At 40.9% G+C, this 14,642-nt stretch overlaps 1 protein-coding gene across 3 annotated transcripts in view; it reads left to right on the forward strand.

Annotated features, from left to right (window-relative positions):
* Nucleotides 1-8,773, forward strand: part of FOXN2 (forkhead box N2) — a 52,841-nt gene extending 44,068 nt beyond the window's left edge. For all 3 annotated transcript variants that reach the window (XM_073672087.1, XM_073672088.1, XM_073672086.1), the window contains one exon: nucleotides 99-8,773. In XM_073672087.1, the coding sequence (XP_073528188.1) occupies nucleotides 99-619 (521 nt within the window). In that variant the 3' untranslated portion in view covers nucleotides 620-8,773. The remainder of the gene's footprint in view (nucleotides 1-98) is intronic.
* The last annotated feature ends 5,869 nt before the right edge of the window (nucleotides 8,774-14,642 follow it).

Here is a 14,642-nt window from a genome sequence, read left to right on the forward strand (position 1 = left end):
TGACTTGAGGCTTAATGACTTAAGATTTTAAAATTGTTAATTATCTGTAAATTTGAGTCTTTGCTTCAGTTGACCTTGTTTGATCTTATTTTCTTTAGACCAGAAACCTCAGCCCCTCAAGGTGGTGCTACCTAAGAAACGCAATTACACCAGCGCATTCAAGCATTGTACTTCTCTGACTCTTCAAGAAAACGATTCCACTGTCATCAATATCGATCCCAAGGAGGATCACAACTACAGTGCGAGCGGCACCGACTCTCAGCGATGTGACTCACGATCCAGTGTGTCTTCCTTGTCGTCGGTGGATGAGGTCTATGAGTTCATCCCAAAGAACAGTCGGGCGGGAAGTGATGGCAGCGAGGGGTTTCACAGCGAGGACGAAACTGATATTGACTATGAAGAAGATGCTCTTGGTGACAGCGGTTATGCTTCCCAACCCTGCGTGAATTCCTCAGACAAAGATTTGCACGGCAAGAAGCTCCGAAAGGAAGCATGCCAAGATATTGACGACGAGCTGAAAGAGGCGGCCGGCTCTCTGCTCCATCTGGCCGGGATCCGCACTTGTCTGGATTCCCTTTTAAAAACTGCAAAAGCCCAGTCACAAAAGCATAGAAAATAGTCATCCTGCCAGTCCCATTTTTTTCTTTTGCTTTACCTGGTTATTTTTTGGGGGCTTCTTTTCGCTTGCCTTCATCCACTCAAAGTGTGGCAATATTCTTCATTTTATTTTATTTTTTTTTCTTCAGGAGATCAAAGCCATAAGAGACGTGAGGCTTAATTTGTATTTTATCTGCAAGGTTGATTTTTTTTTTTTTTTTTTTTTTTTTTGTATTATGATTTTAAAATTTTTTCTTCACTTATTTTACCCCAAGATTACTGCCTTAGATTTATTTTTTTCTGTTATACCAGAAATGCATGACATGCAAACTCCCTGCAAAAAAAAAAAGAAAAGATAAAATAAGCTATTCCCTTTTTTTTTTTTCCTTTAAGAAAAAGTAGTGATGATCACAGACTATTTCTCAAATTGCAACATAAACTTCACCGAGAGGCTGCTGGCGCAACACTGACTGCTGTATCTGCTTTTTATTTTTGGCCACTGTGCAACCAAGTGATAAAACATTTCAGTATTAGTGATAATTTTTGCCAACTATTTATATGTAGAGTTGATGCATAATGCAAAACAAGTAATGTATGTAAAGCAAAAACTTCCCCTTTCTTCCGCTTTTCACGTGGGTTTAAAGACCAAAAGTCTTCTAACTTTTGTGACCCAATGAGGATGTTCTCTGCTATAATGAAATGGTCCCTTGAATCTTTAGAAGTTGTACTACTATACCCATCCTTCCGTGTACTTACTCCGGCCATGCCGGTCTGTGTGTATGTGTTCATCCCATTAATTCTGTCTCCGAAACAGAGTTAAAGCTTAACTCCACTGCAGAGACAGCATACATAATAGTTAATAGCACCTTTTACGCTTTATATGTGGCGACATTTCCAGAAGTGGTCGCAGGAAGTTTGCTCCGCTAATGCTTTGCATTGCAGCTTAGTGCATGAAGCACAAGACGATGGCGGAAGGAAATTGTGCATCTTCAAAAAGGAGACTGGTAGAGGGGCAGGAAATCTTATATGCTTGGAAATGAGAAGTGGAGTTGGGCTTTAATCTGTTCTTTTGTTATACCAGTCATTGTGCATGAATCCTATAACCGAGCTGTATAGACACTGATGAATTTTGCTTCGCAGCGGTAACCATAGCATTATGTGTACAGTTAAAGGCTTTGATATAGGTTTATTGTGGTTTTTGTAACAATCATTTTGTAGTGGCTTTATTTTTGTAAGTTCTGTATATAGATGGGTAAAACCCCAGTGTCTTCATCTCACAAGATCGTACGTATGTCTCCGGGCACGTGCATACCGTGGCTGATTGTCATAGAATATTTTTTTCACCAGGATGACATCTTTTTTTTTTATTTATTTTTTTTTTTATTTTTTACAGATGCTCAGAAATCAAAACCACTAAGACAGTCTTCCAAAGTGCCAATTAGGAAATTGTAGAAATAATTTTGCTCCCTCCTGTCATCTACGTTCAAAAGAAACCAGAAGAGCGAGTCGCACACACTTCCTGCTGCCATGACTATTTTATGGGAGGTTGTAACCTCAAAGTGCTTGTAAAATAAATTTAGCAACTTTGCAGTTTACCGCTCATTAAAAATCCTCTCGGTTTTCGAAATTTATAATTTCTATAGTTTACAGCTCATTGCCAAGGTTACCGGCCACCACTACGATCTTTCAGCGGTGACCGGTTTCCTTGTGTTTTCAAGCTTCTTGCTATAAAGCTTGTAAGTGCTGCTCTGAAGCTGGCAATATCGTTAGATCCGGTCAGTTTTGGTGTCGCTGCACTCCTCCAATGCTGTAGAGGCAAACGTACCCACAGTTCGGGCCAGTGACTCAGCCATGCTGGTGGCCCAGACTGATTGTCAATCATCAGGAGTGCACTGCTTCCCAGCAGGCAGGAAGTCAGAGGGCAGGGGAGCGATGTGCTACTGAACATCGGACCCTGAAAAAATGCTTTTAAAAGGGTTTTCAAGAGCCGTTCACTTTTACATCGATGAGCGTTGTATCCACGGCCACTTGACAGGTCTCGTGCAAAGCTACCTATTAGAATTAATGGGACAGGTATATTTTACCTGCCAGGCAGCGGTTAAGACATCAGCAGTGCCTCTTGCCTCCTAAGGAAATAAGAGACTCTGAACACTCATTTTGTGACAGCTATTCCTCCAGTTCCCTCTATGTTAACATGTGGTGGTAATAAGGGGAGAGGAATAAGCCGCCACCAGACACCCCTGATAGCAAGTTATCCCCTGTGAGAACAAAGGATCTGACATGTCAACTTCTGCTATTAGGGAAGTTAAAGGTGTATTCTCATCTCCAAGATCTTATCCCGATATATAGTAGGTGCACTAATAATAATATTATGAAATACCTCCAATTAGAAATGTAGTATTGTAGTTCTTCTGATTAACTATGTCGCTTACCCCATGTGCAGTAGCTTAGGTATACATGGTTATGACCACTGACAGCTAGCTGTCACTATATGAGTGGTTGTACGCATGGATACCTAAGCTACTGCACTGCCCTGCACATGGGGTAAGCGACATAGCGAATCAGAAGAACTATGCTACATTATTATTATTATTATTGCACCTACTACATATTGGGATATGATTTTGGAGGTGGGAATACCCCTCTAAGGACACCACCACCAACTCGGTGTACATCTAGCCTCCCCAGAACCTGATAACAGCCGATCGTGGGGCTGCTGGGTGTCGGTCCACCACCGATCCGATATTGATCACCTATTCTAACAATAGGTCATTAGTATCCGAATACTTGTCAGCAACTTTTAAGAAACTAGACTAGCCAAATGTGTACGTAACCATGGGCTGGTAAAGCCAAATTTATTTATCTTTTTATGTCCCTGCTTACTTCCACTAATTGGGTTTTCATAAGCCATCCTACATTACCTAGTTAAACTTTGGAAATTGTAGGATGTCTTTAATATACCACTGGGAATCTGATTCTGTAGGTTGCAATTGTAAGTAAGCCTCTAAAATATTAAGTACAAGATGCTTCCAACATTTCAATTCTTGACGTTTTTTGTTGAGATCCATTTCTCCTGTCTCGTCATTTGCCTGCATGATGCCATGTGAAAGTGACACTTTACCATAGACTGTATATTCTAGCGTAAGCCCCATATAGAATAACATTATGTACATTCATGACGCTGATAATCTGTGTATTAATGGCTGCTCTGTTTTGGGTGCTTCCTTTACTCACGCATACGTGTATATAGTAAGTGAGGCTCTATTCTGTGCATTTAGTCTTTATTTCACTACCCATTAGATGTGTATATAGTCATTCATGGTCCCTTTTCTAAACAGGCTTGCAAAGGAAAAAAAAAAAAAAAAAAAAGCAGCAGAAAAACAAAATTGCAAGACAAATATTAATTTTTAATTAGTTTTACAACTCGGAAATACTTGATGAGCGCTTAAAGGGTATTTGCATCTGCATAACTGGCTATTGTCGAATAGTGCTTGTAAATCTAAGCAATTTTGCAATTTTCTGCTCGTTTTCAGACCATAACAGTGTTTTCAGCTCATTGTCTTGGAGACCGACCACCACTGCTGGACAGCAGAACATATACAGCGCTCACAAGCTCTTTTCTGTAGAGCATGTAACCGCTGCTTTGAAGCTAATAAAGATGGCGGGAACAGTCTGTTACTTCCTAATCCTGGCTTGCTTCAGAGCAGTGCCTACAAGCTAGAAAGCAGCGGTGGTCGGTCTCCTAGGCAATGAGTTGTAAAACAAAAGAAAAGCGTTAGTATCTCAAGTACGGCTGCAAATTTTAACAAATATTCTATTGCAGAAGTTCTTGTTTTTACAAGCTCCATTCAACAAATATCCATCTTACAAGATAAAAAAATTACCCTAGATAAAAAGGTCACCACTAGAGGGAGCTTGCTGTACGCTGTTTTGAATGCAGTCTATTAACAATATTGCAGTGGGCTTCTAGGACGCTGTTCACATTTGCTTTTGCATTTTTGCGTTTAATGAATCCAATGCAAGATCCATTGTCTGACAGGACACCAGATGTACCCTATGGACTATAATTGGATCCCTCCAGGATCCGTCATAGCACTATGTGAATGTGAGTCTAGCCTATGCTCCTTCTAATGGTGACTGTAGGCAGCAAAAATATTCTCATTTAACAGCCTATGCAAGTATTCTGCTCTGCATAATGAAAAACTGAGCTCCCGTCACTATACATATACAATATGTAATTATTCGTGTATTGACAATGATTGGAATAGTTTTTACATGAGAAGAATTTTTCACATCTTAAGCAATTTCCTCCTATTTAACACCATGAATTGGGGTCCAATATGATGATTAATTTTATATAATGTCTTTTTAGAGTGGTTGGACTTGCTTGGTCCTCACAAGCCATACAGCAGCATTAGAATATTCTGTTTACCTGCCGTCACCAATAGGGGGAGCTTACCGAATACTGAAATGGAAGGACCATAACTGTTAAAAGCAAGTACATATTCCTCTTGCTGTAAGTCGTTGGATGATTGGGGCAACTGTACTGATGAGAGAACAGCACATTTATATTCTTCTGTTGTTTCGCTGGTCTTCTGTACAAATGCTAAATGTGTTTTTCCTTCATACTCCCCAAAACAGGGTCTTACATATAAATAAGAACATAATTTTGAACAACTATCCTTTTTCCTATAGTTTATTTCTTGTGAACTCAACCTAGCCAGTCATGGAAGTACAGCGACCAAACCCCATTCAAGTTCTATGACAGTAGGAAAACATAAAGGGGTATTCTCATCTCCAAGATCCTATCCCCAATATGTAGTAGGTGTAATAATAGCAAATACCTCCTAATTAGAAATTTAATACAGTTTTTCTGATTCACTATGTCGCTTACCCCATGTGCAGGGCATTGCAGTAGGTTAGGTATCCATATGACCACTCATATAGTGACAATTGGTTGTTAATGGTCGTACCTAAGCTACTGCAATGCCCTGCACATGGAGTAAGTGACATAGCGAACCAGAAGAACTATACTACATTTCTATGTCAGTTACCTCATGTGCAGGGCATTGCAGTAGCTTAGGTACAACTATTACCAACTGTCACTATATGGTCGTAACCATGGACACAACCTACTGCAATGCCCTGCACATGGGGTAAGTTACAAAGTAAATCAGAAGAACTATATTAAATTTCAAATTGGAGGTATTTGCTAATATTGTTATTATTATTACACCTACTACATATTGGGATAGAATCCTGGGGATGGGAATACCCCTTTAACTCATTAAAAGCATATGTACAATGTCAGGTAATTTTTCTTTTGTTTCGTAAATGCTCATAAAAATTATTTTTGCAATGGGTTTTCATTAAAAAAATGTGTTAACTGCGAATAAATCAGTGAGCTCATTTTGACTGAGTTTTTAGCTCTATTTATTTTCTCAGGTACTCTTTTCTTTTTGATTGATGTGGTCTTTGGTGATAAATTGATACAAAGGAATTCAGAAATAGATAAAGAACAGCTACAAACTTTCCAGCAGAATGAGCTCACTCATGGATTTTCACCTAATTCATTCTGCAGCCACCAGTTGACAGGTTGTATAAAAGGCAAACTGAAAAATATTTAATGCAATCTGATTGCAAAAATAAAAATGTTAGCTAAAAATGTATGTATTTTCTGAAAAAAAAAAGTAATCAAAACCTTACATTGGAAGGTTTCCTTCCGCTTCAGGTTACACTGTTGCATTATAGGTGGATATAGGATTACTTTTGCAAATGACCTTTTAAAAGGAAATCTGTCAGCAGAATTTTGCGATGTAATTTGGGGACAGCATGAGGTAGGGGTTAAAACACTGAACTGAAGTTGTCACATAGCTGTATGGTGCTGTTTACTGAAGACTGAAGGATCAATCAGCTGATGATTAACATTGCTGAGACTATCAGGGGATCGTCAGACTCCGCCCCCTCCTGTGATAAGCAGCTCACTGTCTATAGACATTGTATACAGAGCCTGGTGTGGGCGGGGTTAGCTTCCTCAGCTCTGCTTGCATTGCTAAATCTAAAAACTCAGATTGTGGCAGAACGGCTGTACAAAGTAAACTAAGTGATACATCGTTGGATTCAGGGTCTCTTTGCCTACATCAGGCTGCTCTCAAATGGGGGAGCAAACACCTGCTGACAGATTCCCTTTAAGCAGCTGATGGTCTAATTATGTTTGGGGAGGTCACCCTCTGTCTTTTTTTGGGGTTAAATAAGGATCTGTCATTTTGGATTTCAGGTGCTGATCATTTGTTTTGAGGACAGGGAGCCGGCAGCTCCTTACTCCCCTGTTTACTGTGAACTTGTGCACACTTGGCCAAGTTGAGCGTGCATGTATAGTGTGGTCGGGGGACATAGGCGGTGTGAGCGTTTCACTAATTATTATATACAGGGTAGGCCACTATGTCCTCTGTAGACGTGTATCTGTTGGGCTTCTTTCACAAGGAATAGTCTCCAGTATGGCATCCTTCTATTTTACACTCATCCATAAGATTTATTCGCAGAACTCTGTGCTTCCCAGTTGTATGTGCTGTTCTATATATTTTTCCTATTAAGGCATCATTCACATACAAGTGCAATCCATTTATTTTCATAGATAGCACTTGTACCAATGATAGTCTATGGGGCTGTTCACATGTTTTTCCTCTGGCCGAGTGCTCCGTGCAAAATCATGGAGACATTTCCAATGTTGATCCGAGCGTCTGATTAAATTCGGTAATACAAGTCTACGGGTCCGTGAAAAGATTTGACAGCGATCAGATGCCACTCGGATCAGCATCGGACATCTGTGATTTTGCATGGACTACTCAGACATGTGGACAAGCCCATAGACTGTCATTGGTATGAATGCTGAAAAAAAAGGACGTCTGAATGAGGCCTAAGGATTATCACACACAGGTATTTTGCCTTTGTTTTTAGGTTTCCTTCAGGCATTTGATACTTTATGATCTTTGCAGCTGGATAACTTCTTGTCCAATCTTATAAAATGAAAACAAAAAACCAACCAGATATACAGTGTATATACAGCAGATACTGGCCACGTGCCAATACGTCCCTTCTAACCCCAACGGGAAACCTATATATCCCACATGGGCGCAGACCTTCTTCAGGACATGATGTTGCGGACATCTGCAGCGCCTTCCAGTACTTTCTTTTGTATTTTTTTTTTTTTTTTTGGATAATGTTTCGAGCTCCTGTATATAGTGTAACTACAGTGATGATGTCGATCGCTCGTGGAGGGGGATCATTCCACGGTCGTTTATTAGTTATCTCAATAATTATAACTTTATTTTTTGATTTAAAAAAAAAAAAAAGAAAAAGAAAAACGCTTTTTGAAGGAATTGATTCTGCAGGGACTATTAAAAGTTGCATAATTGCTCCAAGATAATTGCAACGGAACGTAAACCTATTGTAAAGTGGCATTTGTCTGCCGCACCTAACGAGCCCCATGTATCGGGACAGTCGGATATGGCTATGTCCTTAGTAGTCAGAGTTCAGCTTTCATTTACTAATCTGCACTGGAAAAGTGTAAAACGTGGCTTCTGATCGGTTAGTATCGGCAGAAAAGTCTCTACTCTTATCCCTAAACCGTCTCCATACGTGCGGGCCCGTTGCTATGTGACAAAGCCAAGAACTCTTTTTTTAAGAATAACTGCCAGTGCCATTATTATTTTCTGACCTTATTTATGATTGAATAAAGTGCTTACATGACGAGTATTATGTTGCCATCCTTTTAGTGATATACAAGGAAAAAAAAAAGACATTTTTTTGTGATTGCCAAGTCATTGTATCTATTATTTATTTAATGAAATGTATCAGAATACATTGATCAATGTGAAATATTTGTTTAAATTAATCTTACCCTTTATTTTTGGTTAGTTGGAAAAAGTGTATAGGTTTGTATAGATATAACTGCCAGTAGAAAACCAATTGACCCCCTCCTCAGATTTTTTTTTTTTTTTATGCCCCTCCCTTCTCCTTCCCTGAATTAACTTCCCTCAGCATAAAATAGTTTACAGATGTTTAGTTTTTGTATGCTAACCTCTGTTAATGGAAATGTTTATAAAGTTTATTTTTACCAAAGATATGCAATTCATTCTGATAAAAGTATTGCAAAATAAACTTTTGTTTTATAACATTTATGAGTTGTGTGGTTTTTGTCCCCCTCCACCCACCCACATTAATTTCTGGTTGTAGTTTGTCTGAAGCTCAGCTGACCCCATAAGAAGTCATTAGGGTCTGTTGCTGTTTGGTCTCTTCAAACCAATGGGGGAGGGTGAGTTTTCTGGAACGGATCTGCAAATGAAAAACTGCTGAAAATTAGCGAAGACACTTAAGACTTATAATTTCTGTTGTAAAATCACTTTTCTGGTCATATAGTCAGTCTTTTGAGCGTTATTTTTGCTCTTCTGGTTTTGGGGAAAAAGCGTAAAAGCTTTGAAAAGTTAAAAAAATTTTAGCGAAACTCTTGAGTTGCACCAAAACGTTGCTTTTTTGCCAGGTTTACGCCAGTTTCTCCAAGCTCTACCAAAATGGGTGGGGGTTTGGGGAAACGTGTGACGCCATAGCTCATCAAATTGATGATGAGCTGTGGTGCCACAAATCTTACGCCACTCCTTGACTGGAGTAAGATTTCTTCCACGGCGTGCGGTACTTGTTAGACGCTCCTTATTCATGAAGCAGGAGCATCTGACTTCACCATACCTCTCCTCAAGACTGGAGAGAAATTTGTTGGTCTTGACTAATTGAGGCCATAGTATAGCAGTTGCTGATTCCCACCCTCCCTACATTAATTAAGACTGAGCAGGTATTTCTACTGCTATAGTAATGGATAACGGCTACAACTAAGGAGCTTGTCGTCTGAAACCTACATCACCACCCAGACCCCATAAGAAACTTTCTATGGACGTCACCAATGTCTGGTGTAATGGTGCAGGTCACAGGGAAAGGTCTGTGGATGCATCCCTTTAACCCTCAACTGGTGAGGTGGGGTTTTTGTCATGCAACTGGTGATGTGGGGTTTCCTATACCCCAGTGTTTAGACATCTCTTATTTTTACAGAAAAATGCAAAGATCACGTTTTGTTTTTAGTCGTTTTCTTATTGGCGATTGATTACACATGAGTATAACAAATTTTTGACACCCACAAAGGGATGGAAGCTAGTGAGACACGTATCCTCATACCAGCATTTTTCAATGAATGGCAGCCGAACAAAAATTCCCTGGGGTGTGGCAAACCCCACCTCACCAGTTGAGGGTTAATTAGGGTTCTAACAAACATATTTTCAGGCGGAGTGCTGTCTGTGTGCAGCAATGATTTTTCACACTGATTGTTTTTCCTTATCCTCAGATATAACTGAACTTTTTCATATGGAAACTTAAAGGGGTTGTTCCAAGAACAAAGTACATTTTAATTAATAGATCGTAACATATTATTCCAATATTTTATTCTATGTAAGAACAGTAAAAAGCATATGGCCCAAATGGCCTAATATATGTAATAACAAAGGATAAAAAACCTTGAATAAAACAGATAAAGTATGATGCCAACAAAAGTACCCCCAAACACAGTATGATACCTCCACAGTACCCTCCATACGGTATGATTCTCTACTGTACCCCACCTCTCTCACTCCCCCGGGAAAGTATGGTGACTCCCAACAGTATGATTCCCCAACTATAATCCCCACACAGATCTGCATACAGTATAATGACAACAAAGTGCTCCATATACTATAATGGCTCCACATAGTGCTCTATATAGTATAATGGCCCCCAGATATTCCTCCATATAGAATAATGGGTCCACATAGTGCTCTATATAGTATAATGGGCCCCACATATTCCTCCATACAGAATAATGGCGCCACGTAGTCCTCCATACCGGATAATGGGCCCCATGTAGTCCCCCCATACAGAATAATGGGCCCCACGTAGTCCCCCCATACAGAATAATGGGCCCCACGTAGTCCTCCATACAGAATAATGGGCCCCACGTAGTCCTCCATACAGAATAATGGGCCCCACGTAGTCCTCCATACAGTATAATGGGCCCCACGTAGTCCTCCATACGCAATAATGGGCTACACATGGGGCTTCAAACACACCTCTGCCCGTTCCCCTGCTGCTCCGGTCTCCATGGCGTCTTCAGATCCTCTGCACATCTTTGTATAGCGGGCGTGTTGTAATGATGTCATTGTGCCCACCGGGCTGCAACATCATACATGGGGGGGAAAGATGGGAGAGGGAGCGTCAGCTGAGTTTTATATAGTTGAAAGTATGATGACGGGTGTAAGTGCGTCGCAGGCCAAATATACTTGGGGGACCCAACAAAAGAATGCCTCACAAACGCTGAAAAATGGACGATTTGAACCCAGCGGTTTTTTTTTGTTACTGTCAAGAGAGCAGGTTTAGGCTGCAGAAAAAAAAAACGCAGCAAAAACTCTGCATGTGGACATAGCCTTAGACTACGTTCCCATTATGAGCTGTTGTCGAATTTTTTACGCTGCAGAATTTCTCCACCTATTAAGTAAATTAGGTCAATTGTGTTTTTTTAATATGTGCTTTTACCGCTTTTTTTATGCTGCTTTTTTGTCCCTTGTTGTTTTGATAAGTTTTAAACAAAACTGCTTTATTTTTGATACTTCCTGGTGTTTGGTAAGTTTATTGATATAATCATGTGCGGATTACATGCATTTTTTTTGTTTTTTTCCGCTTTGGAAACTCATTAAAAGCAGAATGTGTTTTTTTTTTACCTGCAGATTTTCTGCATCTAATGTAAGTCTATGGGAAAAATCTGCACAAAAAAAACCAGATTTCTATAAATCCCTCCTCTTTGCTGGAATGGTAAAAATTGTGTGAAAATGCACCAAAAGCTCATTGTGGGCACACAGCCTTAAAGGGATTGTCCAGGCTTACCACAAAATTCTGCAGTCACGCTATGTGACTCTCCTCGGGCGCTGTGAGGGTTCTTCAAGAGATGAGTGGCCATGTGACCTGATCTGCCTACTCCTGGCCACAGTCAGACTAGACGAGAGTGGTTTCTCTCTGTCAATGTGAGGATTCACAGGTCTGCAGCCTGGACAACCCCTTTAAGGCATCTTTTTTTTTTTTTTTTTTTTTTCTTTTAGAATTGTTGATCGTTATTCTTACAAGGGATCTCCATCATCATCATTATTTTTTTATCCGTCTTCACACTGATCCATGCATCGCGTCTCACACCAGCTGTAGGATGTCAGTGTACATTTAACCTCTTCGCAGCCGCTCATCCCATCATCTGCACCGTTTATTGTTGTGTAGACTTTGTTAGTCAGACGATAGTAATTAAATCTGACATCACCTCTGACCAATCAGGACGCTGCGTGCGGAGGAAGTCTTCATCCCCTGGACAGAAATCAAGTGAGTGGCAGCAGCCGCTTCTCTCCATGCAGCCGTCGCTAAGCAACAAAGCGGAGTCATCGCTTACAAGGGAACGTGTCCCTCCCGATGAGCAAATGTTATTTTTATTCCTATTCCAGTCTAAAATTAGGCAATCCATTATCTGATCGCACCGGTTTAAATCTAATTAATATTAGATAATGGATGACATTTTCCTTGTATATTGCCGGTATTTTAACCTCTGAGGAATTCCTTTGTTGCAAAGGATCTTTATGAGGAAAAAAAATAAATAATAATAAAAAAAATATATATAATTATTTTATTTTTTTTCTATTGTGTTCCCATGATAAACTTTCAATCATCAGGGTCCAAAGATTAAAGGTGGCCATAATTCATACCTAATTTTTTTTTTTTTTTTTTATCTCTAGTCGGTGATGCTGTGTCATTGTTAATTTAAAGGGGTTGTCTAACATTATTTTTTTTAGGGATATATTAATTAAGAATAATAAATGGAGGCAAACTCACCTTCCAGCGGCCCCGCTACTCCAGCTCTGGAAGCAGTTTCTACCCCGTTAGGAAGTCACAGCACCGCTGCAGCCTTTCAATGCCTGCAGCGGTCAATTGACTAGTTGAGTGCATCCTCAGAGAAAACAGTCAATGATGGAGGCAGACAATTTTAGCTGCAACTGTGCGATGACTTCCGAACAGGGACAAACACCGCTTCCGGAGCCGAAGTAAAACTTTGTGGATACGTGGAAGGTTAGAATGCCTCCATTTTTCTTTTATCAATCCATGGCTTATGAAAAAAAAAGAAAATACCCCTTTAAATTTATCGTTTGTTATGATTGAAATTACCAATTTTTTTTATTAACTTTAGACTATTGAATATGGCCACACTCACACTAGCTTCAGTCATTAGGAGGTGAACCCATATTTTTGCATTCAGGTTGATTCATTGTAACAGCAACTCACATGTTCAGAATTTGGTCAGTATTTTCCATCAGTATTTGTAAACCAAAACCAGGAGTGGGTGATAAATACAGAAGTGGTGACGTGTTTCTATTATACTTTTCCTCTGATTGTTCCACTCCTGGTTTTGGCTTAATAATACTGATGTAAAATACTGACCAAATACTGATAGTGTGAACGGGGCCTTAGAATACAGCGTATGAGGATACTAAAGGCCCCACACAATAGATGAAAGTCTACTGATTCCGCCTTTTTGGGCAGGTTCGAGGTCTATAGGGGTCTCCCGACTTTCCGCCCATAGATGATGTCAGAGGAAAGAAGGATCAGTCAGCTAGAATTTCACTTTTTTTTCAGGGAAGATGAACCACTGCCAGACATGTTTGGCAGCAGCTTTCTCTTCTTTCTCTACTGAAAACACATGAACTTTTGGCTGAGTTCTCATATGTACGTGGTGGTAGGGAGAAATACTTTAGGCTGATGGTTTGGGACACAACCGGCCCACAGTATGGCCGGCTAGTGCAGAAGAGCTGACAGCTTATATCTTCTACTTATAGGAATAAGATGGTGGAAAAGGTTTGTTGTATACCTGGGTCTCAACCTGAAAGATCTGACAACTCTTCCAGGAGATTTTCCCCTTTTGCTGGGAGAGTTGTCATGTATGGTGTAAATCAGATCTATTTATTTGAATAGGGTTGTTTTGGCGGCAGGCACGCAGGGGCTGATTCATCAAAACTGGTGTTATGTATGTGAAGCCCAGCTGTGCTTGGTATCACAAATCCTAGAAGGGTGTACTGAAGGATTCCTCCACAAGAGGCCCCTATAACCATTCACTCATCTCCACCTTCCACCTCAGACCACCAGAGGGAGCCCGTTAGGGAGATATATAAGGGAAGGTGGAGCTAGGCAGCAGTCAGTCTATTCTGGTATAGCAGTGAGTCCAGTACAGCCTGAGAGGAGTTACCTCAGAGGACTAAAGCCTGTTCCAGCTCCTGCAATTGCTATCCTGCAGTGGAGCTTATCCAGGTCAAGACTCGGTGTAGCTCAGTGAGGTGAGCTTTAGGTGTGCCGGCGCTATAAGATCGGTGAAGAGCGGCACGCTGCCGTTAGTGTGAGTAGCCCAGTGAGGGCCCGAGTAGGCCGAAGGTGAAGAGTAGAGAGAGTTAGTTCATAGGGGCAGAGTAGCTTAACTAGCTCACCCCGAAGAAGCAGTTACCGGGCACCGGGTCCGAAGCTTGCCGGGATCTCCACGACCCAGTAAGATAAACCGGAATTCCTGGAGAACTACAGGTCCCAGGATCGCTAAAGTGCTGATACGTACCAGAGCCAGGAGACACATAGGCCCCGTAGGTCGGGAGCGTGCACTCCAAGAGAAGGCCCTACCACAAGGTCAGCCAGCGCAGGACAGAGACAAAGTTAGGCCTAGCTCCAGGCAGGTCAGAAACTTACTACGCAGAGGCAAGAAACAGGAGGCCCAAAACCTGCTCATTGGGGAGGATCCGGACTTACACCCTTCACCCTACAGTGCTCCGGGGAGTGCCTGAAATTCCACCAGTAAAAGGTACTGAAGTGACTATTGTGTCCGTCCCTGTTCTTGCTCTGGCCCGGCGGAGTCTCTTTGTCCTGCATCCCCGTCCGTACCCTGCACTGAGGCCTAGCTCCAC

Source organism: Phyllobates terribilis, unplaced genomic scaffold (assembly GCF_046119375.1).
Source record: "Phyllobates terribilis strain yellow unplaced genomic scaffold, ASM4611937v1 Scaffold_3__8_contigs__length_932513732, whole genome shotgun sequence".
Lineage (NCBI taxonomy): Eukaryota > Metazoa > Chordata > Amphibia > Anura > Dendrobatidae > Phyllobates > Phyllobates terribilis.